Raw genomic sequence first — 25984 nt, 5'->3', positions numbered from 1 at the left:
AACACACATTCAATCTCCTAGTCGTCGTGCAAGCATTTAAAACGACAATGACATTTGAAATTAGGTATCCTGAATTTTAAAAAAGTATTGTCCGAATTCCTCGAGTTCGTGAATTGTGTGTAACACGGGGTAGGTAAACTTAGAGATTAGTAGTGGTGGAAATAATCCAACCCTAAGGCTTTCGATTGTTGATACTAATGCTCAAAGTGTATCTGTAGTGACGTAGTGTCTAAAGCACTTGACTTTCAATTGTTTATTCTCAGGATCATACAGTGCTCCCACTACGATTTTAACAATCAAATAGGTTCTCCAACTCTCACAGTTAAATAGGGTATAGCTCAAAGACTAGTACATAAAATTGTTATTGATTATGAAGCTAACTTAAACGGATACAGTTGTATTGAAACTTTTGGTCTTGCAGTGTGAACTCACACTATCTGATGCTTCTCAGATATGCTGTGGCAGAGCTACTCAGTCAGTAAGTTACCTCGTTACTCTGGATTTGATAGACGTATTGACAAATATATGTTTATCATGCATACTGCATGCATCCTACTCTAAAAAGTTCTACATTTGTTCCATACTCTAGAAGCATCTAGTTAATTTCAGAACACAGTAACCGGTTTTTGTATTTCAGACATTATCAACAGGCATATAATCATTTAACAGAATTGAGAATGTTAGATGCTCATTTGCTGGAGGTGAAAACAGTAGCTGGATTTATTAACTACAAGGTAATTAATAACTGTTAACCATTGTATTTTTGGATAATTTTCTGAATCTAAAAGAAATTGTAGTCTCTGGCATCTCATTGATAGCATATAAATGTAATCGGAATCTTGAAGATTAACCTCATATGTATCTTACATATGTTGTTTCATGTTTTGCCATGAAACACCAAATATGCTTATTATATCTCATCAGTTGTTTTGGTGATGGTCATATCTGACACTATACTAAAATCTATCATACATCTGTGTAGTCTCCTTGATCACAATTCGATATGAAGACATTTTTCTGATAGAAACTTCAATTGCTTGAACAACTTGGATTTGCTTATACTCAGACCCACTGGGGTTTACTTAAGTTACTTTAGATAATGCGATAAGAAGTTTATCATAATTATGTGATACATTTACTTTGAATTTTAAGTAATCGGTCATTAGCAATTTAGAACCTGGCATAAAATGTATGGCTGCCCAAGTTGTGGCTCAACATTAACATAGCAAAGTCAAATAATCGTAACGAATACTAAATAGGTGGTAGTATAATTGATATTTTAATAGTTACGCATAGATAATGAATAAATTTCAGGAATACAACGCGTATGATAATTTCTAAATGTGGTATCTAAGGCTGAACAAATAGTAAATGGATCTGCGCCATTACGACAAATTCTGAGACATATCACCCAACGTCTCCATGTATTGGTCGCAGTGATCGCGTGGACCCCAACCAAGAAGTCTGCACTTACTGACATTCTCAGTAGTCAGTGGTTCCATTAACTGATGCTATATCTTGGTTCAGCTTTCCATAGCTTTCTTGTAATCGCCTGCATCATTTATTACCTCTAGCCCGAGGTACGTGGCAATCGAATAAACACAATTCATGTACCAACCACCTATGAAGATTCATTGCTTCATCAACTGATTTGCCATCATTACATAGTACCGTACGTCACTTTAAGACTACTCACCCGGTGGTACCTATATATTTGAAGGCATCTATACTTTCAGCCAATATATATATATATATATATATATATATACTTGCAACGAATGTCTTCCACGTTTTAGTCAAAAAGTAAAACAGGAGAATGCTTCATAGAGTACTCATTATTTCGTCAGTAAACATCTCGCTTACGGCACAAGTGACAGGAGTCCATAAAAACCAAACAAACTTTCTAAATCCATCCCGATATTTTGTCACATAACAACCTATCAAGATGATGGAACTTCGTAGATAAGTAAAATGATCGACGCTATAAACCACTTTATTCCCCATCATTATTCTAAGTGTTGATGCAAACCAATCTTGAAGGAACATTTTTCATTTTTAGGGGAGGGAATACATCTCAAATATACCTACATTGACTCACGAGAATCATTAGATGCCTCATTTGGTCAATCTTCACCAAATAGTAGTATACCACCTACGTGCTCCAAGTTGATAAATGAATCTCCTGGTAGATAGCTAATTCCTGAAAAGTCTATGATGGGAGATTAGGTAGCCACTCATGGTAACGGTTCACCATAAACTCTGTCTCGACTAATAGTGTCCAAATAAAGAACCTTCACATGGTTTATGCACTTCTGTGGTACACCTTTTAGTGAATAACGTCAAAGAAATCACGAGTCTACGAAGTTGTATACTACTTTTTATTAAAGAAATACCACTATTGTCCGGTAAACTTCCATCGGAAACAATAACTTCGGGTGATGTTTCTCAGGGTCGTTCGCTTTCTTCATTTCCATTTAACTTTGTCGTTAACAACCTTTTAGAAATAACACTCACATCTTCTGAATTTTCAGAGGTTGGTCTTCTGCCGGAAGGTTCACTTTACTTAGAATACACAGATGATGTAGTTCTGTTTAGTGAAAACGCTGACGAAATCTAGCCTTCTGACCACCTTTAGTAATAATGCATGCATGATCAGGATGCGATTCTTTCACTCCAAATAAAGTGTTGCCTTAGGATTGGTCTGCGTCAAAGTCTGAATCACTGATAGAAAGTGGAGTAGTTGGACGCATCGGCCGCTCCATTCGTCTTGGGAGTCACATCATTCCTGATGAGCTGTTTTTTTGACGAAATCTCAATACGCAATCAGAAAGCTCGACTGGCTTTTGCCGAATTGCGTCACTTGTGGCGTAGGTGAGATATCCGTCTACCAACCAGAAGACGAGTTTACTGTGCAGCAGGTCTCTCTGTCCTACTTTATGAATGTGAAAAGTGGCCATTAAGAATAGAGGATATTTGAAAGCTTCTAGTATTCAAAGCATTGGTCGTATATTTTCGGACCACCGAGTAATCAGTGTTTGAGTTAAGGATAGGGTACTAGATAAAGATAAGAACTCAGCTGATGAGGTAGCAAGTTTCCACCAGCTGATGTTGTTGGAACATGTGTTTTGTCTGTTCAACCATCACCTAACTCGATGGGAAATATTGCCTGATGCAGGAATAGGCTGGAAGAAAGTTATGGGCGTCCAAACTAAAGCACAGCATTAATCCATAAAGTCATTGACAACTAGACTAAACCATGTTAATTGTTGTAGACTACCTGGTTGGGGTCTGTGTGATTACCGTAACCAATGTTTAAAGACTTTGACTGACATGTCTCAAAATGGTTTTCAATGACCCAAGTGTACCCACTCTTTGTCTTTCTTAGATCCTAAGCTTCTAAAGTTTTGACTTTTTTCATATTTCACCAATTTAAATCTCAAATTGTATCTTTGATGGTTAAACTTTCCTAATACCATTACTACTGTTGTTAACTCTACTTTCCTGGTATTTTGCCTGACAGTTTCATCTCTCTATGCTGATAGGATATAAGAAATCTAAACCGATGTATATACGTACTAGATTTTCCGCTGCGACTGACTCGTTAATTATCCCGATGTTTCGAAACGAAGGATAAATACTAATCGATATATCCACATACAAGTTTTGAGGCAACCTGGTTTTCTAGTGTTTTCCGTTCTGATAATTATGATGCTGATATTTTAGAAATTATGTTGGTCGAACTAACTCCTAAATTTACTACAAGAGAATTTCTACTCTTGTTTATAAAATGTACGACCAGTGATTGGTACCATCCAGATAGAACTGTGTCCAGCTGGTATTCTTAGTTTCTCTATGATTATAGCATTTGAGTTTTAATTATTAGTTCTAATTTCTGAACCTTGCTTTACCTCTTTTGGCAGCCAAGTATTGTCACCAGTCCTTCTACAAAAGTGTAACTAAAAGTTGACTATATGAAGCTGTACTTGGTTAGAGTTGTCTTGGAATTTGTCGCATTATCTTTTTACCTAGGCCACCGACACTTTTTGTCTCTTTACATGACGTTATCAACAACTCTGACTATATATCATTTTCGTTTAGATATGCCGCCTGTCTTTTCAAAATAATGCATCTGATGCGATATCACAATTTCGAAGACATATTAATTTTTTTGCTAATCTCGTCGGATTACCACAGTTAGCTTTTGAGCATGAAGCATGGATGTCAAAGCAGTAAGTGATATGTTGCATTATTTTATTTCCGTGTTGCATAAAATGTGAAGTAGTGATCATTTACTGAAAGGAGTGATATTCATTTTTGTTCCATACATAGTTCAATAGTTTATCTCTATTAATACGTCTTGTAAATTTCTTAGGTTTGAAATTCTTGGAGATCTTTTCCAAGAAGCTATCAAATCTAGTCTCACTCCCCTTATAACCCAACATCCTGGATTATATTACCAAGAAGCATCTAGACATGCTGTTTGCCGTCGTCAGTTATGTCAAGCTTTATGCATCCCTACTGTTAAAGCTGCTGAAATGAATGCAGATGACAGATTATACTATCCTTTGCCGACAGAATCTAATGAACCCACTGTTGGAATTGACGCCGCTTTCGCTACAGACAGCGGTCTATTTGCCGAAGAAAGTGAATCTTCACCTCATTTACCAAATCATTCTTTAGAATGTTCCAGATCAAAACGTACAGCAATCAACACCGCTGTAGAGTTCGTTCGAGCTCAGTCACCTCTTTTGTTTAAAAAACAAATTTTTACAGCGGACAGTCCAAACTTATCAGGCTATCATTCACCCAGTCAGGTACCTGCAGCAGATTGTTTGTCAGCTACAGAGAAAATAAACGGTCTTGAATTTTACGGTCAGCGACCTTGGCGCCAAGGTATTCAAAGTATTGAACCACCAAATCCAACAAAAGAACGAGAAGGGATCTTAAGTTTGCAAAAAGAAGAACTCAAAGTAGATCATTCTGTAAGTTTTGTTATTTGTAGTATGTTTTCAGTCAACCCAATTAATTAGTCCTATATTATGTTTGCAGATGTCTTCAGGTGTCGCCCCACAGTTAGCAAAGTGTGAATGTGTTTGGCTTTTAAACCTTTTGCTTATGACATTTATGCGAACACAAATGGGAACCAAAGTTAATATGCCCTACACAAATAATAAAGTAAGTTTCTGAAGAAATAGAAGAGTGGATCTGATCGAAAATAAGTAAATGAAGCCAGTTAGAATATCACACTCGATTTCAGAAAAGCTAATTCGGTGAGTTGAGGTCGTTTATATAGGACAGAATTTCCACCACTGATGAGCTGCTGTGTGAGCTGGAAAATAAAGCGAACACAGAATGAATATAAATACGGATCGAAGAAAGAAGCATAAAATGAATTTTTTTGTAAATAAGTCATCGCAAATACCGTTTGCATATATAACAAGGCGACCAAAAACGTTCTCTCGTAATTAATCATTTTCATAATTGTGTGTGGGTTAGGATACCATGGCCTTCAGACCGAAGCGATTAGTTTTCCTAGGGGACTACTCCTCGAGCATCTAACTTAAAGGTCTAGTCCAGATAGTAGTAAAGAAACGTCTGGGAAAGCAATCCTATGCTAACCAATGACCAAGAATATGTTCACACTCTATTCGACCCTTCAGGATCCTGCAGATCATGTGCACCATCGATTTGATATCAGGGTTTTTCAACCCCTGTAAGTGGATCATCTGTAGTCAATAACCCCAAATACCCTGGTACGGCCGAAAGTGTGGAGAGTTCCCTCTCCCTCTCGAAATAATCTCACCCGGCCACGCGTATATAGCCTCTGCCAGGGAAGTCCTACTCACTGCCTTCTCGTGGTGGGGGTGATGTTTACGAAATTCAGAGGACGAAAAGCGAATGTCTGGCGCTTTAACCTGGTTGGTGGACATGGAGAGTCCACACAGGGAGTTGGAAAACCCTGATTCCAAACCAATGGTGCACGTGAGCTACAGTATCCTTAAGGAACAAATGGCATATGAACCAGTCGTTGGTCACCGGCTACCATGGGACTGCATTTCCTTGAGTTGCTCCATTGCCTTACGGATAAGAACTTTACGTCAAAGGAACTGCGACTCTTGAAGCGCTACAAATCACAAGATCCAAATGAGTTAATTCCAGCCTTTCTCAAAAAATTTCGCGACTTTCTGGTTAACGAGCTGACTGAATTATTTACAAAGGTCTGGTAATTAGAGAGTGTTCCAACATGAAATGAGTCGATGGATTCACGTCGTTTCTGCAACAACTATCGGAGGATAAGTCCACTTCCGATTACGTCCAACATATTAACTTTCGTCATACTTCGTAGATTGTTCAAAACACGAGAAGGATTGACTCGAGAGGAGAATGCTGGTTTCCCTTCTGGTCGAGGATGTAGTGATCATGTATTCACCCTCCGCCAAATATTAGAACACCGTCATAATTATCCCAGGCCAACAATCGTAGTGTTTCATGACATTAGGATCCCCTTCGATTCGTTGAACAAGACTCTCCTCTGGGACTGTCTATTGAAGAAAGGTGTATCTGAGAAGTTTATTAACATCTTGAAGGCACTATATACTAACACCTCGGACAGAGTGAGCTCATACAACAACCTCTCTCCATTGTTCTATCCAAGTAGTTTGTTTAGGCAGGGTCACTCAATCTCACTATTCCTCTTCAACTTCCACATCATGACGTTCCGAAAACAACTCTGATGGATGTAGGTAATGGTGGTGTGGATCTGTTGCCTGAAGAAAAACTTCTCGACCTTGCGTATGTGAATGATATTGTGTTACTGTGCGATGACACCCAAACCACACAATCCGCACTTAATCGGTTGGCAGTCAATGTCCGTAGGTACAGCTTGTGCTTTGCACCTTCCAAGTGCAGAGTACTTTTATAAGACTAATAGGACCCTGAGCATGCACTCACCCTAGATGGTGAGCAGATAGAAGTGGTTACGAAGTCCGTATACCTGGGTAGCTGAGTAAGTTCTGGTGGTGGTGTGAGTGATGAGATCAATCCACGTATAGTGGAGGCCAGAGCGGCTTATGGCAATCTGGGTCTTCTTTGACGCCTTTGTGATATTAGTCTGGTTGTAAAATGTCGGATCTACGACGTGTCGATGAGAGCAGTTTTGCTGCATGCTTGTGAAACCTGACCTCTCCGAGTTGGCTCAGAATAGAAGCTAGTGGTGATTCTGCTTTCACTTTCTTCACAAAAGTGAATGTAACTTCTTTAACTTGAAGAATTCCTTCTGCTTTTCCAATTATTATTATCATTGTTCCACTCTCATACACTGATTTCTGTTCATCGTCGTTCTCCTTTTATTACACGCACTTTACATTCTCTATCTCTTCACGACCTCATTGTTATTGTGTAGTGCATATGTATTTGGTGCCCCCTTGTACTAATGTTTATGTGTTCAAATAAACAAATGAGTAAGTAAACGAACAATTTTTAGTTCACTATCATGTAATGATCTTCTACATGAAATCATGCTGTTGAAATTGCTTTACCCCAACCCCAACATGTAGATCCTATTTATCATCTTGTGAATAGGTTTCAAATATATTTCGTTATTTGTTTCTGTCTTTTTTCCTACTTCACAAGCTACATGGCCTCATATTCTGTTAGCATTAAAAGTGTATTATTTTTGTGGTAATCATACTCTATTCATCAAATATTTGTTAATGAAGGCAAGATATATTTTGTTTTTTACCGAAGTTATTTTCTCTACAATTATAAACACTGTTAGTCAAAATTTTTCAACGTTATCAGTACTTTTGAAATTCCAGAGTTTTATTATACCACTGCTTGAACAAACTCGATTACAATACAAACGATATAAAGCTGAACGAATGAAACTATATCCGTGTGAGTGAATAGTTTAAGTGCTTCTATTGTTTTTTATTGCCATTATTGAGTATCCAACCGTAGATTTTACCACTTTTCTTTTATTCACGCTGAACACGAAGAAACTTACGATAATAAATTGCTACATTTTAATATTTTTGAGATAAGTATTTGAGTAATTTATTAGGTTTTACTGGTTTTCAAGATCTATGGGTTCGATGTTTCTGTGCCACTGCAATCATTTTTTTGTTTTTTGATGTGTAATTTGACAGTTCGTGGTATTTCTTGTGTTACGAAACTGATGAATCATAGGTGCACATACCATGTTCATTAAGATATGACAAACCTTGTTTCCGGAAAAGTACCACATCCACAACTCATTACTTACATTATTTAATTCATAGATTAGATTCATTCGACTTTGTGCTCCTAACGTGTCATCAATTAATGTATACGTGTAGTAACAGTATTCCATTTTGTTAGCTCCAAGGCTGTATTTGTGAACTTTGTCTACTTGGTTTAATCAAGTTTCTATATGTGCATCTGTGCTTAATTTTCAGCATTCATGAATTTCAATTTTAGTTATACAATCATTGTCTTTTCTCGTCATTATTTCCTAGAATGTTTCACTTAATAGAATTGTATACGAATTTTAGTTCTATTTGTGATTATGTAACCACATTTGTTTAATAGCACTATACAAATCTTTGATCAGCTTTGTCAGTTTATCTTGTCAATTCTCAGTCACCTTTTTTACTCATTTTTATTTCAGGTATTTTAATGGGTTCCGAATATTATGATAAACAGGATTATGATAAGGCTCTCAGGTGAAGATCAAAATAAATAATTAACCACTTCTTTTTTAGTTGCTATTTAAGCGTAATCAATGAATATCGTAGCGAAAAATGGTGGTCTCTCTATACTTTCACACTGAAGCGAATTGCAACGTAAGTGTTATAAAGGCTTATTAAATTCCTTTGTCAATTAGATTAGTAACTGGTTTTAATTTACTAATCGTTAACGTTTAATTTGTGCTAATGATTAGAACATTGCGCTTACAACCACATATAAACTGATTCGTTATTCTGTTAGGTAAATGGGAATGCTTCTCTTTGAAGTTTTTTGGGAAATTTTGAATAGACTTTATATGACAGTTGTCTACAATGAAAATTAAGTCAGCTGTACTTCGTAAACCTAATATTGTGGCGAAATTCGCAGCCATGATTCATTTAATTGGATTGTATATTTCACTAAATATTCACTTAAATATCTTTCCAAAAATCGTAAAGTCTTATTATTTTATTCAGTAGATAAATAAAACTGTTCCCTTTTTTAGATGCGCATATTTGATAGCTCAGCCCACAGTTTTTCTATCCTCATGTTTGGAACTTCTTGGACCCAGTAAGTTTTCTCCTACATCATTTGTAGTGCACATTAACTTCATCATATACAATGTTTTGTATTTTAATTTCATCTGATTACTTTCTGTCTTTTTTTTAGCAGTTCAGGTTATTAATATGAAATTTGAAGAGGTCTAAAATAATGATTTAAGCAGATAAACATGAATTCGTTTTTTTAATTAGGTTTTTGTCAGTCGTTTACAATTTGTAATATTTTAAGATCAGAAATTTAAATAAAGTTTAACTTACTTATCGAAGTCAATTCGGTTAGATTTTAGTGCGAAAACATATCAACATAATGAAGTAAACATACATAAAAAATTCGAAAAGGTTGATTAAGTGATCGCAAACATATGCGATTCCTAGAACATCAATTAAGTTAATACCAAAAGATCATCAGTTAGTAATTAAGTGTTTATATGATGAATTAATAAACACAGGTTAAGAATAAGATTATAAATTCAAAAAAATATAATATGATGCTTCTAAACAAATTAGGTTTGAGAAAACGATCTTATAAAACAATGACCAACTTACTGGGGCAAAGAATACTACTAAACTTCTTTTTTGAACAAACAAATTAAGTTTCAAGCGTTTAGTAGCTCCGGTGAATTTTAAAATGTTAGAGCTTGTTTATTTATTAAATACTGAAAAGTTTTAGTTTTTTCATGTCACTGTGATGCCTATAGCTCACACCATTAAAAACCTTTATTCCTTTAAGTGGAAAATGTTTTACGATATGCTCGTAAAATTTAAGACAAAACTTTCTGTCTTATTAGCTTGATTACTTTGAGAGATACACTTAGATCTGAACAAACATAACAAAATCACTTATAGATCTTCGGTTTTTCCGTACCAAATAACTGACATTATTGCTGTAAATAAATTCATCATTTGAACCTGATGTGATAAGGGTTTAACACAGAATTAATCATTACCTTATATTATCTTTAATAATTTTGGTTATTTATCTGAAAATAGTTCAGGCTAGATTGTTTGGCAAGACGTCGGAATAGTTTAAACTGGTTTACTATTATCATTCCAAATGTAATTTGTAATGCCCTGGTACGGTCGACGGTGGGGAGAGTCATCTCTCTCTCTCTTGAAGTGCTCTCACATGGCCACGTGTATACAACCACGCCCACGGAAGTCCTACCTTCTTGCGGTGGGTTGTTGTTTACCAAATTTAGAGGACGGAAAGCGAATGTCTAGCGCATTAACCGGGTTAGTGGACACGGGGGATCCACACAGGGGAGTTGGAAAACCTTGATTCCAAACCAATGGTACACATGGGCTACATGATCCCGAAGGAACAAATGGCCTATGAACCTGTTGTTGGTCACCGCCTACCATGGGACTGCATCTCCTTGAGTTACTCCACTGTTTTGTGGATCAGACCGTTAGGTAGAAGGCTCTGGGTGTGGTCATCTAAGAAAATCACCTGCCCTGCTCTGGACACCCGTCAGTATCACAGCCCACGCATAAATCATGTGACTTGTGTGGCACATATGTATTCGGTGCCATATTTTACTAATATTTATGTGTTCATATAAATAAAGAATTTCTACCAAACTGTTCGTTTGAATTCGGATTAACGTTCATATAAATTCTATTGTTTGCAGTATCTGAGTTATTTGGTACATACACGGACCTCCATTTTATGCAATCTCATTTCATCAATAATGGATAGGACATGCTTTGAATTTTTCCGTTTACCTAACTTGTTTTTACGAAATTAGTTGGTTTTGCTTTTCAATTTTTATGTCGTTATTATTACTTTTGAGCGTTTTTTTTTAAACTTTTCCTTTGTTTTTCATTGACGTTCTAGATAGCTTGTTGCCTCTCTGTGAGAAAGTACAAGTTCAACAAGCAATTTTTGATTTCCTTAAGGTAATTTATCAATTGTTCTGTGTATATAGTTGTTGCAAATAGCGAATTCTTGATGAACGTGTGTGGTTAGCTTCTGTGTTGTAAGTAAACAGAATAAGATGTGTTATATTTCATCGGTTTGATATTTTTGTATTATGTATAAAGTAAGAATAATAATACCTGGAAACACATCAATCAATTATGAACGTTCGGGTTCAAGCCTAATAAATATTAATAATACGTAAACAATGAGGCTGTGGAATAATTTAATTATTTTTATATATCGCTGACTTACTCCATGGAGCAACTTAATTGTTAGTCTAATCTTAATAGAAAGTTCTTGGAGCTCTATTCAAGATAATTGATATAAACATATTTACTGTTTGTTTCGTTTTCCAACAGTAACGATTTTTCTGTTTGGATATGTTTAAAAAAGGGTTTCATCTTACTGTCTCGATTTCACTTTCAGTTCCTAATATGCTAAATATATTTTTTCTTATTTTAGACCGGAGTTCCTAATCTCATAATGTTTTCACCTGAGCTTGATCATACCATAAAAACTATCGAAGATGGGTGGAAGAAACAGTTAGACTTATTAATACAACATACTTCGAATGCTCATTCGGACGTTGCACACAATGAATCGGTCAGTGAGAACAAAGTGGATATCGAGAAAAAACCACAAAGTTCAACCGATTCACATTTTGATGAAAAGTATAGAATTTCATTGGACATTACCCGAGTTAATGCATGTAGTAAGTGTGTAAATAAAGGGATAATCAATAAACTAACGGATAATTTCGCTTTCATCTAATGTCATATAGATCATTGGCTTATTCGTTAAAGCATTAAATCTTCAGACAGAAACGAACCCCGCTCCATCTATTTTGATTTTGCCATTTAGTTGGAATTATTAATCGTCCCACACATTCAGAATATGTCTCAAAACAGAGTACATAATCTAATTAAAATAGAAGAAAAATACTTAACGAATAGTTGCTTTAAAACGTATTTTTCATGTTTACTACTCAATGTAGCCCAACAGATACATAGTCACGTCCATTCGCTCCCAAGTTTAGTATGTTTGGTCCCAATAATTTAGATCTTGTGAACTTTTCTATGATAATTCATTCTTGTATTGGTTGTTCAAATCTTTTCATTGATGTTTAGGACTGCAATTGATCAGTCTCTTATTAACATATAAGCATCCTGTGCAGATTGCCTTGATATTGCCTCAAGTATAAGCATTATAAGCAGAGTTGAAGCGAACGGTACTGGGCTCGAGTCCCAGATTAAACACCAACTCTGGGTTGCAGGTTTGTCCAGCTGATGAGTCCCAAATAGGACGACATGCGCGTCCTAGTTTCCACTGCTAGCCAGCATTGTCTTTTTATGATAACTTATAAATTTACATTTAATCTTCCCAAACACTGCCATCTGAAGTCCATTTATTAAACGTACTGTTTTTAAATCATATCATAGAAATCATTCCTATTCTATTGACCTCATCATTATTTTTCTATTTCAGTACAATGCAAAGCTTGCTTTTCACAACCAGCATATACTTTTGGTCAACCAGTTCAATTGGCTGTTTTCTTACGGTATTCTATTATTAATCTCGTTTTTTATATTAATTAATTGGCATTCTGTTGTCTTTTTAACTGTTTTTTAATTAATTTCGAATAAATTGAGCATTGGGTTGATTGTTATAAATAAAAATAATATATTTGTAATATCCCAATGAGTAGAAAATTAGATTTTCTGACGTTTCGTGACTTAGTGTAAGCCACTTCTTCAGAGAATAAATAACCAAATTAGAATTAGTCCAAGTTTAAATAGTACAACGGAACAATGCAAGAATAATATTGGATCAATCAAAAACAGGTCTGAACAAGTTGATGTCAGGTCATTTCTGTCAAGGTGATTCATAAGTGATATGTATATAAATTTGTGTGTGTATGTATGTGTGCATTGTTTAAGAATGAAAACTTGTGTGACCTTTATGGTAAGAAAGAATAGAGTTTAAATTTGTAATATAATAGTGTGAAATTGTAAATACGATCAGACTGAATGGTTAAGATAGATGGTCTAAGTAGGATGTATGGTAAGGCCTTCTTTTCTATTGAGAGAAGTAGGATTAAGCATTATATGGAACGCCTCAGCTACCCTCCTTTCTTTGTAGTTGGAAAAGCCTTTTTGCAATATTTTGATATTTTTAAAATCGATTTGGTGGTTGTTGAAAATGGCATGAACTGCTATTGCCGATTTAATTTGAAGTTGGTTCAATTCTACAGGATTGTTAGGAGGTTTCTTTGTGTACCTAATATGTTCTTTGGCTCTAGTCAAGATTTCGCGGGATGACTCTCCAATATAATAGGCATCACAATCGATACAACCTAATTTGTAGACGCAGTTCTGTGTGGACATGAAAGGGATTTTTCCTTTCAGGTGAACTAAAGCATTACGTAGTGTGTTCGTTGTTTTGTAATATACTTTAATTCTGTGATGTTTTAAGATTCTTTGGATTTCTTCTGTTGTGCCATGACGGTATGGTAGAACTGCAGTACCAATCCATGGCATTTCATTCGAATCATTATTATAACGTAATAAACTGTTTGGTTTAATATGCTTCTAATAATCTTCATAGGAAAATTATTAAATTGTAAGATGCTGATTACATTCATTTGTTCTTTTTGTTTGTCTTCCTCTGATGTGATGATCTTGTTAGCTCTTCTAAAAAGATTTAAGGCTAGCGAGATCTTAGCACTGAAAGGATGTGCTGAATGGAAGTCAATATAACGATTTGAGTGTGTCGGTTTTCGGTAAATGGATAGGTTTAGACTTCCATTCGGATTTCTTTTTACTAAGCAATCCAAGAATGGTAGCTCACCATGTACATTTTCATTGGTGAATTTGATGTGCGATGAAAGTGTATTTATTCGTTTTGAAAAAGATCTTAGATGAGTCTTTTTTATAACAACAAATGTATCGTCTACATATCTAAGCCAAATTCGTGGTATAATGTTGTGGGCGAAGATATTTGATTCTATGTATGCCATAAAAAGGTTGGCTACAATCGGGGACACGGGGGATCCCATTGCTACACCGTTAGTTTGTTTAAATAACATACCGTTAAAAGTAAATAGTGTTTCCTTTGTTTTAGCCTTCCGCATCTGACTACTTTTGATCCTGTTTTGTATTAACTTTGCTTCTTTCTTTATTTTCATTTCTAGGTCCTTTGCTCCTTTACCCATCCTTGTTCACCATGTCACTGTGACTTTTTCTAACAAGGTAATCTAAGTAGACTTATCGTCATATCACCTGATCATTTTACCGTGTCCTCTTGGTAATCCTAAACTATATATTATTTTAGTAATTTGCACACAGCAAACTAGTGAATTATTCAATCAAATGTTTTATGCAATTAGTTTAATTAAAACTAGTTATCAATACACAAACCAATGTTAGCTAGCGGACCGATAAAAAGTCAGGTACTATTTGCCAGCTTACTTATTCTGATTTGAAATGTTTTAGCAATGTACATACCTGACCATACATATAAGATTTATTTATTTGAACACATAAACATTAGTACAAGGGGGCACCAAATACATATGCACTACACAATAACAATGAGGTCGTGAAGAGATAGAGAATGTAAAGTGCATGTAATAAAAGGAGAACGACGATGAACAGAAATCAGTGTATGAGAGTGGAACAATGATAATAATAATTGGAAAAGCAGAAGGAATTCTTCAAGTTAAAGAAGTTACATTCACTTTTGTGAAGAAAGTGAAAGCAGAATCACCACTAGCTTCTATTCTGAGCCAACTCGGAGAGGTCAGGTTTCACAAGCATGCAGCAAAACTGCTCTCATCGACACGTCGTAGATCCGACATTTTACAACCAGACTAATATCACAAAGGCGTCAAAGAAGACCCAGATTGCCATAAGCCGCTCTGGCCTCCACTATACGTGGATTGATCTCATCACTCACACCACCACCAGAACTTACTCAGCTACCCAGGTATACGGACTTCGTAACCACTTCTATCTGCTCACCATCTAGGGTGAGTGCATGCTCAGGGTCCTATTAGTCTTATAAAAGTACTCTGCACTTGGAAGGTGCAAAGCACAAGCTGTACCTACGGACATTGACTGCCAACCGATTAAGTGCGGATTGTGTGGTTTGGGTGTCATCGCACAGTAACACAATATCATTCACATACGCAAGGTCGAGAAGTTTTTCTTCAGGCAACAGATCCACGCCACCATTACCTACATCCATCAGAGTTGTTTTCGGAACGTCATGATGTGGAAGTTGAAGAGGAATAGTGAGATTGAGTGACCCTGCCTAAACAAACTACTTGGATAGAACAATGGAGAGAGGTTGTTGTATGAGCTCACTCTGTCCGAGGTGTTAGTATATAGTGCCTTCAAGATGTTAATAAACTTCTCAGATACACCTTTCTTCAATAGACAGTCCCAGAGGAGAGTCTTGTTCAACGAATCGAAGGGGATCCTAATGTCATGAAACACTACGATTGTTGGCCTGGGATAATTATGACGGTGTTCTAATATTTGGCGGAGGGTGAATACATGATCACTACATCCTCGACCAGAAGGGAAACCAGCATTCTCCTCTCGAGTCAATCCTTCTCGTGTTTTGAACAATCTACGAAGTATGACGAAAGTTAATATGTTGGACGTAATCGGAAGTGGACTTATCCTCCGATAGTTGTTGCAGAAACGACGTGAATCCATCGACTCATTTCATGTTGGAACACTCTCTAATTACCAGACCCTTGTAAATAATTCAGTCAGCTCGTTAACCAGAAAGTCGCGAAATTTTTTGAGAAAGGCTGGAATTAACTCATTTGGATCTTGTGATTTGTAGCGCTTCAAGAGTCGCAGTTCCTTTGACGTAAAGTTCTTATCCGTAAGGCAATGGAGCAACTCAAGGAAATGCAGTCCCATGGTAGCCGGTGACCAACGACTGGTTCATATGCCATTTGTTCCTTAAGGATACTGTAGCTCACGTGCACCATTGGTTTGGAATCAGGGTTTTCCAACTCCCCTGTGTGGACTCTCCATGTCCACCAACCAGGTTAAAGCGCCAGACATTCGCTTTTCGTCCTCTGAATTTCGTAAACATCACCCCCACCACGAGAAGGCAGTGAGTAGAACTTCCTTGTTAATGGCTGTATAAGAGAGAAAGATCGGCACCTGGGATAATATTGTTCTCTTAAACAATTTTTTATCACTATATTCTATTTTGAGTTGTATTTTTTTCTCATGTCAGATAATTTTACATTTATCTTGTTGTTTACTGTGAATACATCAGCAATTATTTAAATAAATGTATTTGTAGGAATCTAAATATTTTTCATTTGTTGTTGCACTTTTAATTTTGTGTGCTAGTATATATCCAAACTTACTCAGTAAAATTATCACTTAATATCATTTGCTTAAAGTCCTATAACTAGGTAAATGTGGAATGTGTTGCAAAATTTTATGATAACTTGATGACATGCAGTTCTTCTGTGTTTTTCTGAATACTCTAATTTTTAAGAGATAATCAGTTCTAACACTAGAATATTATACAGTAAACTGCATATTAGCGAGTCATTAGTTTAGTTCGAATTATGTTTTTTTGTTAATCCTGTCAAAAATTATTTAACTTTTATCTCCATTCTAGTGATACCGAAACTTTTTTTATCTATTACAATTAATACTATTAGGTCGAGTGTCCAACTTCTTCACTTAATACACCACCTAGTACAATAAACAAACCTTTAATAGGAAATTTTTCAACTCATCAGACACCGCAAACATGGTCATCTAAGTTTATTCTGGATTCAAAAGAAAAATTCAAAGTGATTCTGTTATGCCTTAATCCAGACGTACTAGGTAACCAAATTAAAGTAAGATAGTATGTACATACCACTTATTTTGTTAGGAATTTTGTATTAGAAACATTAAAAACTTGTATCTCATATTTCGAACTTTTCATCCTTTTGATACTTACTCGACTCGAAATAATGTATTCTCAAGCTAAAATCAGACGTATGTGCAATTAGTATGTTGAAACTGGTTACTTAGCTACATCTGAAGAAACGTTTGACTTTCCTATCTTTGTGTCCACGAATATCGACTGTACACCGAATACTACAGCAGTTTATTAGTTATAAATTACTCTTAATACGCTTTGAACTGCAAGAAAAAAACGCCGTACCCTATTAATTGATAGAGTAACGACTACAACTACGACAGTTTAAGCAACTTAATTGAAACGTTATATACAAAAATGGAGAAGTTAATTACATTTCCTTAATTATTAGCAGCTCTATCCAAAATGTAATAGTTGGGAAGTACATCAGAAGTTACTATACATGGGTTGGTACAAACATTTTTATGATTTCCTTGATTAATTGCCATTTTTTAATCCCGTCAATAAACTGCTGTTCCCACGTCTCAAGGAAAGAAAGCTATAAAAAGTATTTCAACCTTTCTTTTTAACAGATTCCCAGTTTATGGTTCTGTAAATTAAGAAACATTTCTGTTTGACAACCAGTTCTGTTCTTTATTTTTAATAGCGCCGCTCTGTAGAAAAACTACAACTGTATACTTTAGTTTTAATTTTTCATACAGAGAGAAAATTGCCTTACTAACGATACTAATGTTGTAAGTAATTGACCATCTTTAAGTAATATTTTGTTTTTACCGAGATATAATTTTCGATTAGATTGATGCAACAAATTGCATGTTACTGTGTGATTTTAAAGAGAACGTACATGAGGTCTTAAAACTTTTGAATCTCTATGTCTTTTATAGTGATTACATTTTAAAAAATAGAGCCATGTTACAATAAAGGAACAAATACATTTATTCCTGATTTCCATTTGTATCGATTGTTTACTCCGTAAAATGTGATTGACTTTTAATAAGCTCTCTCTTTTTCACTAGGTTGATTCAATTCATTTGTGTTTATCACCTCCTATGGTCAATTGTCATAAAGATATTATTAATGAATTAATATTGTGTACAGTTTCATGGCAATGGAATACAAAATCAGATTATCATCCTTACGTAAGTGGTCGTAAAACTATTGGTCATAAACATCATAATCTAAAGAAACAGCATGATGTGTTACATGATAATATGAATACCATTAGTAATAATAATTGTGGTTTATGGTGCAAAGAGGTTGTTCTTTCAGTGCCAGAACGTCGAATGCAGAAAAACCCTATTAAAATTGAATCCAATGGATTCATAATTAATCATGGATTTCCTAACCTTCCACCAGACTGGGATATTATCGACAGTCGAATTCGAACAGAGTAAGTTTTACGTGCTCCTAATTAATTACTTAACGCATAATTGATAAATTCACATCATGGAATAGTTAAGTTATATTATAAGAAATCGACCTTGTCACAAAATACTAGCAATTTTATTTACTATCTAGATAACCATTTTTTCGATTCTAATAGTTGCTTTGAAATGTACCTTCAAATAAAGTTTCGTTTTCTTCTAGTCGATGTTTAAATGTGTCTTGTTTACGATTCATGCGCAACTGGCACTAATATATAATGACAAAGTCTGTGAGTTTTATCATTCAAGAAATACCCAGTTTTGATATGAAGTTGGTTGTAAAACATTCAGTTTATACTGATCTGATCTACTAATAACACTTGCCTCTCCATCATTGAATTATTTTGTTTAATTGAACTTCATTTGTGGAATTTATGCTTTAGAATTAATTGGATTTTTCGAATTCGAGATTTTGAGCGGTTACACATTAGCTCATAATTCTTGGCTTTAAAACGTCTGTTCTATTTGGTTGTGTCAGTCATCATTAACATCAATGTATATCAGTCTAAGTCTGTACATCTCTCAGCACAATAAAAAAGGAAGCCCTAACGCTAATTAACGGATCGGAATTCCTATCAACCCAAATATGAGAAATAATGGCGTAAATAAGATTGTAGAACTAAAATCACAGAAGGACATTAAACTCGAAATGTTAAGAGAAATGGGGAATAATACATTTCCAACGCCGTGAATAATTATGGGGCATTTTACCCAACGTCTCCAATTTTCATTTATTTGATTAATGCACATAAATTGCGATACAGCCAAATACCGAAAATAGACTCCCACACAAAGTACGGCAATAAAATTGTTAAGAAAAAACAAAACGGAGGAATGGGGAGTATAGTCAAAGAGTAATGAAAAATTAAGCAAAGTAAATGAACGAAATTCTTATCAGCTAACAATATAACTGAGAAAGATTTTTTTCCATTAAAGAAGCTCACCTAACTTTCACGAGGAATTTGACAGAGTCCTACGTCAGGATCATCATCGGCTTCGATTTTGACCCACATCTGATGCCTAAAACCACTGAATTTCACTATCGCACCCCAACCAGCGAGTTGTGATAAACCGACAGATCCCATTCTTATACGGTTTTCTCTCATAACTCAGTCGTGTATTACAAACTGACCACCTCTCCGCTTCTTCTAACCATTCCGAAAGTCGATAAATTCGCTGGGACGACATTCTTAGCACATATCCAAGCCATCAAAGCCGGTGTTTCAAGACAATCGCACTAATTAAGTTATCGTTGCTAAACCTAGACATTGCTAACGTGACATTACTACTGGACGTCAACAGTTCTTCACAGACGACGTTGATTGAATACAGTCACCAAATGTCCTCAACTCAGAGGCCTGCTCCCCTAGCATAAAACTAACTTGGTCTCACCAAGATGTAAACACAACGTTTTACAGTCAGACTAATATCATTTGCGATTGATGAACGACCTTCAATACGAAGCTAAAATTCATCAACAGCTAGTAACCTTATGTCTTAATTCAGTTTGAAATGATTTGGATTTTCCCATTGTTGAATTTTGGACTGAAATTTAATCAGTCTTGGTTGACATATGTGCATTGCTTTGATATACTCATTATGACAAGTTAATATAAAATAAATGATATGTGGCCGGCAGCAGATAACGCGGTGGCCTTCCAAGCGAACGTCAACTCAGAGATGCAGGTACGTCCAGCCGATGAGTCCTGAATAGGACGAAAATGCATCTTCGATCCCACTACCAGTCATATCTCATGTATTCTACAATAACTTTATGGTTGGCTATTATATCGTTGTCTTCCCGCTTCTAACTTTCTTCTAACCTATTTCTATACTAGTCAGTATTGGATGTCGAGGTAGGTGAGTGATTAGACTGGCGTAGTGTCCCAACCGTCTCTGTCGACGAAGGTTTATAACTTTATCAATTGACTAATATATTTCACCCAAAGCCCTACGTCTTCCTCCAACAACTTCCACTTTCACAATATATGAGCAGTACTTCGAATACACCTATAGTTAAATAATTTCAAGTGACACTTGTTTTATACTTGTACAAGTCATGTTTCTTAGCCGTACAGCAATATAGAATGGACGTCTGCTTACTGTAATCGCCGCTTGATAAACAGACGAACATATTTCCTTCATGATTGTTTATTTGTTCAACAACTAAGGAGTATCAACTCTAGTAGGTGTATGCTGTATGCCAACAGACATCGGATGTAGTTGGCTCAGCAGGTCGCTAGAGCTCAGGAGTCAGACTTGACAGATGCTGGGCGGACATCGGGTTGGATGGCTTGGTAGTTCGACATTACTACGGAGATCAGCGCGCCGGCTGACTCAACATTTTGATGGAGAGCGTGACACAAACTACGACAAAGAAGAAAGTGGTACGGCAAGCAGAACAACCACAAGAGCAACTGCCAAAAGGGAAAACGAGTGTGTCGGCAGACATAAGTATTGTGTAACACCAATCAGAAGTGGAATGCCTGGCAGCAGAAGGTTGAAAAGATCGAATTGAAGAGAACGGGAATGTAAACAGAGATTTATTCTATTAGCAATGAAGGAACGATGAAGTTTGAGATAATTGATGGAAGGTTTGTAAATGAATTACTCAATATATCGTTTTTCACATTTTACGACAGAACTCTGTAATATTGCACTTAATAATAAATTGGTCTTCCCTACCTTACTGTTTGTTCACTACAGGTACATACAATATTCTTTGTTTTGTTTTCCTTTGAGCGATTACAGATTTATTGCATTATTCAGTGATTAACATTCATTGCATTTTTCACCTGTTCAAGTTGTTTACAATATTTACAATATTTAATTATGTATTATATAGGATGCATCATCCATCTTCCGGTTTAGAAATTACTATGCCAGAGAATGTTTGTATACTGGCGAATGAAATTTCTCAAATAAAGTTAACTATTCGCAATCCAACACTAAGTGACTGTACTAAACTTAAGTGAGTTTTACTTTTAAGTGTATTCAAATAACTACCTATCTTTTTACCAAATTTTTATTCAACAAATATCCATAAGCACAATTTTAGATCATTTTCATTTGTCATAAACCTATCGTATTGCCGTGGTTGATGTCTTTTCCTTATTTATGAGATTCAAACTCATTTGTATTGGTTTATTATATAATTTGTTTAAAACATAAAACTAATATACCTGAACAGCAAATCGCTTGTCGATTGTTTTTTAGATTGTCAAATGAATTTTATGTGAAGAATTAATTCAAAATAATGAGTATATAGAATCGCATATTTGTCATATGGTGATTTCTTAGGTTACAATTCCAGTTATTGTATACTTAATCTTACAGTTGCCGATATCCTCAGTGACCATTCATCATTATCTGTTTCTTTGTGCTTTATCGAATGCTAAAATATGTACAAATACTTAACTTTTATATCTAACCGAAATTGAATAATCTGTGCAATACATAGGTTTCTTAGACCTTTTAATGTATTCGTAGTCCTAATACACAAACGTTTAGTTTTTGAAAGGCCGTTTCTTTTCAAATGAGAAGCATTTTTGTGTTTTATACCAAGTTTTTCTAAACCCACATATGTGTTCACTAACACGTAGTTTTATAAGTCTTGGTAATCATGTTCAATCATATTTTTTATTGAACGTTTATTGTTTTGGCAGTCATAACCCAGTAATTTCTAACTGGTGATCAACCGTTTGATCACGGATTAAAACAAACTTTTTTGCGCCATCATTCTGAACGTATATATGGTTTCATTTACATTACTAGGGCTTGATACATTACGTTAACCTATTTTAGTTTTGAATCAATTATTTTGTATTACGTTTCCGTTTCATGATTATCTTTTTCAAATTTCGTTTTGGCTCAATATCGACAAGGATGTTTTCAGTGATGTTAAATGTCTTCTATTTTATTGTACTAAAGTTTGGTAGTTACATAAGTCTTGTCACTTTTGTCTTTCATTGACTTAGTTTTATACTTCCGTCACTTAAGCTATTCTTATAAACGTATCAGTTGTTATCGAAATAAAAACATCATTATTTTGTTGTTGTTTTATAAAATTTATGTCTCTACTATTGCAACCTTTAAAATATTCCGGAAACAGTATCCCTTATTAGAACGTTTTTGCAAATATGATTGAGTTTAGTTGTATTTGATGTGAAATTTTTCAATCTTAACGTGACTTGAAACCTCAACGTTTTTTTACAGAATATCTGTAACTTAAGTTGTTTGTTTTTGTATTCGTAGTTTAACTGTCCGTTTAATTCCGAGAGAAAAAGATTCAACCGAATTTCCTGACAATGCTAGTAATACTTCTACCACTGTATCAACCACAACAGTGATTACAAATCCAACTGTAATAGACAATTATATAATAGTCGGCAGTTCATCTGAATTAATATCTCATATATCAGCTAAAAATATTAATTCATCTCAAAAACCAAGTAGTGCGTATTTTACAAAGAAGTTAGACGATATCCCGTCAAATCAATCTATATCTGTGACAATTTCATTATGTTGTTCATCTCCTTCGTTAGTTTCTAATAATAATCAAACACTTTCATGTTATTTGACTTTCTCTACTAAAATTTTACCTTGTGAATATCCCGATTATTTATTATCATTATCGGATTCATTAACAACAGAAACAACATTAGTATATAATGTTATACATGAATCTGTGAAATTATCTAATAACATGGAGCTGTCGAATATAAATAATCATTTAGTTCAAAATATAATGGACCAAAATGCAATGGTAATTCAATGTACTCAGAATATTGAAACTAATATAACTATCTTGTCACCATTTGAATTAGACTATAAACTGCTTTCCTTAACAGTAAGTTTTGTTTTATTATTAGTAGTATTATCACAGTTATTTTAAATTAGTTTGCAATTTACACCACACTAGAAATGATTATGCTGTACGTTTCTGCTGATTTTACTGTATATGTATCTGTTTGGTTTCGAAACGAGGTAAATCTATTGTATCTTTAAAAACGTGATCAGATTAGGACTTGATTCGATTTGGGAAATAAATAATACAACACAGAAATCCCTATTGGCATTCAGTCATAGCCACTCTCATTGATCTGAGTGTGGTATGTGAGTTCTTGTAACACTATTTGACAGCGAACAACTTATCTGATAAATATTATACTCTTAATCCAGTGATTCTCAATTGTTATAAGCCTGATAACAGGGTATTTAAAGTAGTATTGATTCAAAATATCCATATTTCCGATTGTCATTCCGGTTTTATTGTCTAACCTATTTAATTGATGTGAACAAATATAAATCAGCAGTTTAAAATTCCCCATAGCTTATTCAGAAATGAAGAATATTTGATCGAACAATTGTTTTCAATAACTTCATTATCAGGTTCTTCAGTTATAAGTCCATAATTATTACGACATTTTACTAAGGCCAAAATAAGGCATGTATTAATAAGTTCGACAATCCTATATGTTGAAAATGGTGAACGTTTGCGTCTGTTATGACATAACTACTTCAAAATTGTGTTATTTGTAAATTAGAAACGTCCTTTAATAAAAATTATGATCATTTGTCGTAGTGTCAAGTCACAATCAGTATAATACTAATATAGCAAAAATGAAAATGCAAAAAATCGTGTGAATCAAATGCATAGTAAAAGGATTTCCATTTTTCAGTATTACTATTATTACTATTATCATTATTATATCAGTTAAATATAAATCACACAATACTTTTAGATAAAGGACTTCACTTTATTTTTCTAAGCATCTTTAAAATCATGAACACGCTCGGAATTCGTTTCTGAGCGCCAAAATTCAGAAAGTTGTTTTAGAAGCAATCAACATGAATGCTTTATTTGACAAAAGAAAAAATAAGTGGTTTAACGGATTCACTTCATTATTTATTTTTATCGATTGATTATTAACATTGACTTAATGCGGAATCGATTGATCCTTACTTCATCTCCATTTTTTAAAATTTAGATCTCGCTCGCCTCCAGTGTCACCATTAAGTTTGTCCTGATAACTGGAGTAGGGGTCAACCTGATGATACCTCATTCGGTTATTTATACGCTAATAATTTAAGTAACAACTATTAAAAACATAAATGCTATAACTATCTCCGGTGTTTGTTTTCCTATTTCATTTTTTAGCAACATCCTATTAAAAGTCTTATAGTTAACGACGAGTTTTTGTTATTGTTCAAGTTAACCAATACAGCTGATTGTGAACTGGAAATACATGATATACAGTTGGAAGTGGTAAGTTGATGTTTATATATATATATATATATATATATATATGTTTGTTGGGCTCCGCGCGACTGTCGTAATCAACGGTTGGAGACTGGGTGACATGGCTCAAAATCGATCACGATGACGTAGGTGTATGCTCCCTTTGTGTTCCCTTAAACCGTGAGACTAAAGTTACTGTATGCCTTTCTTTCCACGAACTAATTCGTTCTCGTATTATATCCTTATGCGCAATCTTTCTTTTATGTATTACTACCATTGAAGTACCCGACCGTCGCTGCTACCTTGACGTGATAGCCAGGTTCGCCTACCTTAATGAACCAATCGAGCTATACTGGCTGGAGCAATCATTCCTCAAGGTCAGAAGGTAAAGTCGTACTGCTGACTGTACAGAGGTGTGACGGCACTAAGGTATCTCTCTCAGACAACCAGCATAACAGGGATGGTACCTTCCCACAAAGGAATAGTGGGGTTAGAAAAGGTTGACCCTATAAATGCACACCTCGCCTTATCCCACAGTTTTCCGTCTCCGGTGGTAAGGTCCCAAAAAGTACAGAGCTAACATGAAAACTACTCACAAAAAGGTCGTGTGTGACCGACTTCAAGCAGTTGTCCCTTGGGCACTGCGGTCATGATCTCAGGTCTCTAAGACCAACTCTAATCGAATTTCCTTTTCAGGTACCTCTAGAAGAACCCTTCTACGTTGCGGGCAACTGGGAAGTAATAAACACTCCCACACCTCTAACAGCGCTCAAGACTCACCTTTGAAGTAAACCCTCAAATGCCATGGTTCGGCCGATGATCAGCTCTCCCTCTCGAAATGCTCTCATATGGCCACGTGCATACAACGACTGCCACGGAAGTCTTACTCACTGCCTTCTTGCTTCTGGGATGTTTTTACGAAATTGAGAGGACGAAAAGCAAATGTCAGGCGCTTTAACGGAGTTGGTGGACACAGAGTTCACCTAGGGGAGTTGGGAAACCCTGATTCCAAACCAATGGTACACATGGGCTACAGTATCCTGAAGGAACAAATGGCGTATGAACCTATTGTTGGTCACCGGCCACCATGTTACTGCATTTCCTTGAGTTGCTCCACTGCCTTGTGGATCAGACCTTTATGTCGAGGGCTCTGTTTTAGCTGACTGAATGATATAACGCTTGTTTTGTAATGAATGTCTCTTCATCATAGGTGATGTATATTCTT

At 35.3% G+C, this 25984-nt stretch overlaps 1 protein-coding gene across 2 annotated transcripts in view; it reads left to right on the top strand.

Annotated features, from left to right (window-relative positions):
- Nucleotides 1–25984, top strand: part of TRAPPC11_1 (Trafficking protein particle complex subunit 11) — a 44028-nt gene that overhangs the window by 7561 nt on the left and 10483 nt on the right. The window contains exons 9-24 of one of the 2 annotated variants that reach the window (XM_051209321.1): nucleotides 638–734; nucleotides 4099–4229; nucleotides 4373–4982; nucleotides 7818–7896; nucleotides 8648–8702; nucleotides 8742–8822; nucleotides 9212–9276; nucleotides 11104–11165; nucleotides 11650–11899; nucleotides 12673–12745; nucleotides 14378–14435; nucleotides 16886–17068; nucleotides 18111–18484; nucleotides 21364–21489; nucleotides 22773–23367; nucleotides 24679–24786. In XM_051209321.1, the coding sequence (XP_051074764.1) occupies nucleotides 638–734; nucleotides 4099–4229; nucleotides 4373–4982; nucleotides 7818–7896; nucleotides 8648–8702; nucleotides 8742–8822; nucleotides 9212–9276; nucleotides 11104–11165; nucleotides 11650–11899; nucleotides 12673–12745; nucleotides 14378–14435; nucleotides 16886–17068; nucleotides 18111–18484; nucleotides 21364–21489; nucleotides 22773–23367; nucleotides 24679–24786 (2947 nt within the window). Of the gene's footprint in view, nucleotides 1–637; nucleotides 7897–8647; nucleotides 8703–8741; nucleotides 8823–9211; nucleotides 9277–11103; nucleotides 11166–11649; nucleotides 11900–12672; nucleotides 12746–14377; nucleotides 14436–16885; nucleotides 21490–22772; nucleotides 23368–24678; nucleotides 24787–25984 lie in introns of both variants that reach the window. The other variant, XM_051209320.1, reaches the window with a different exon arrangement.

The sequence above is a fragment of the Schistosoma haematobium genome, chromosome 1 (assembly GCF_000699445.3).
Source record: "Schistosoma haematobium chromosome 1, whole genome shotgun sequence".
NCBI lineage: Eukaryota > Metazoa > Platyhelminthes > Trematoda > Strigeidida > Schistosomatidae > Schistosoma > Schistosoma haematobium.
Note: the sequence above shows the minus strand (reverse complement) of the source record. Positions and strands in the feature narration are given on the sequence as shown.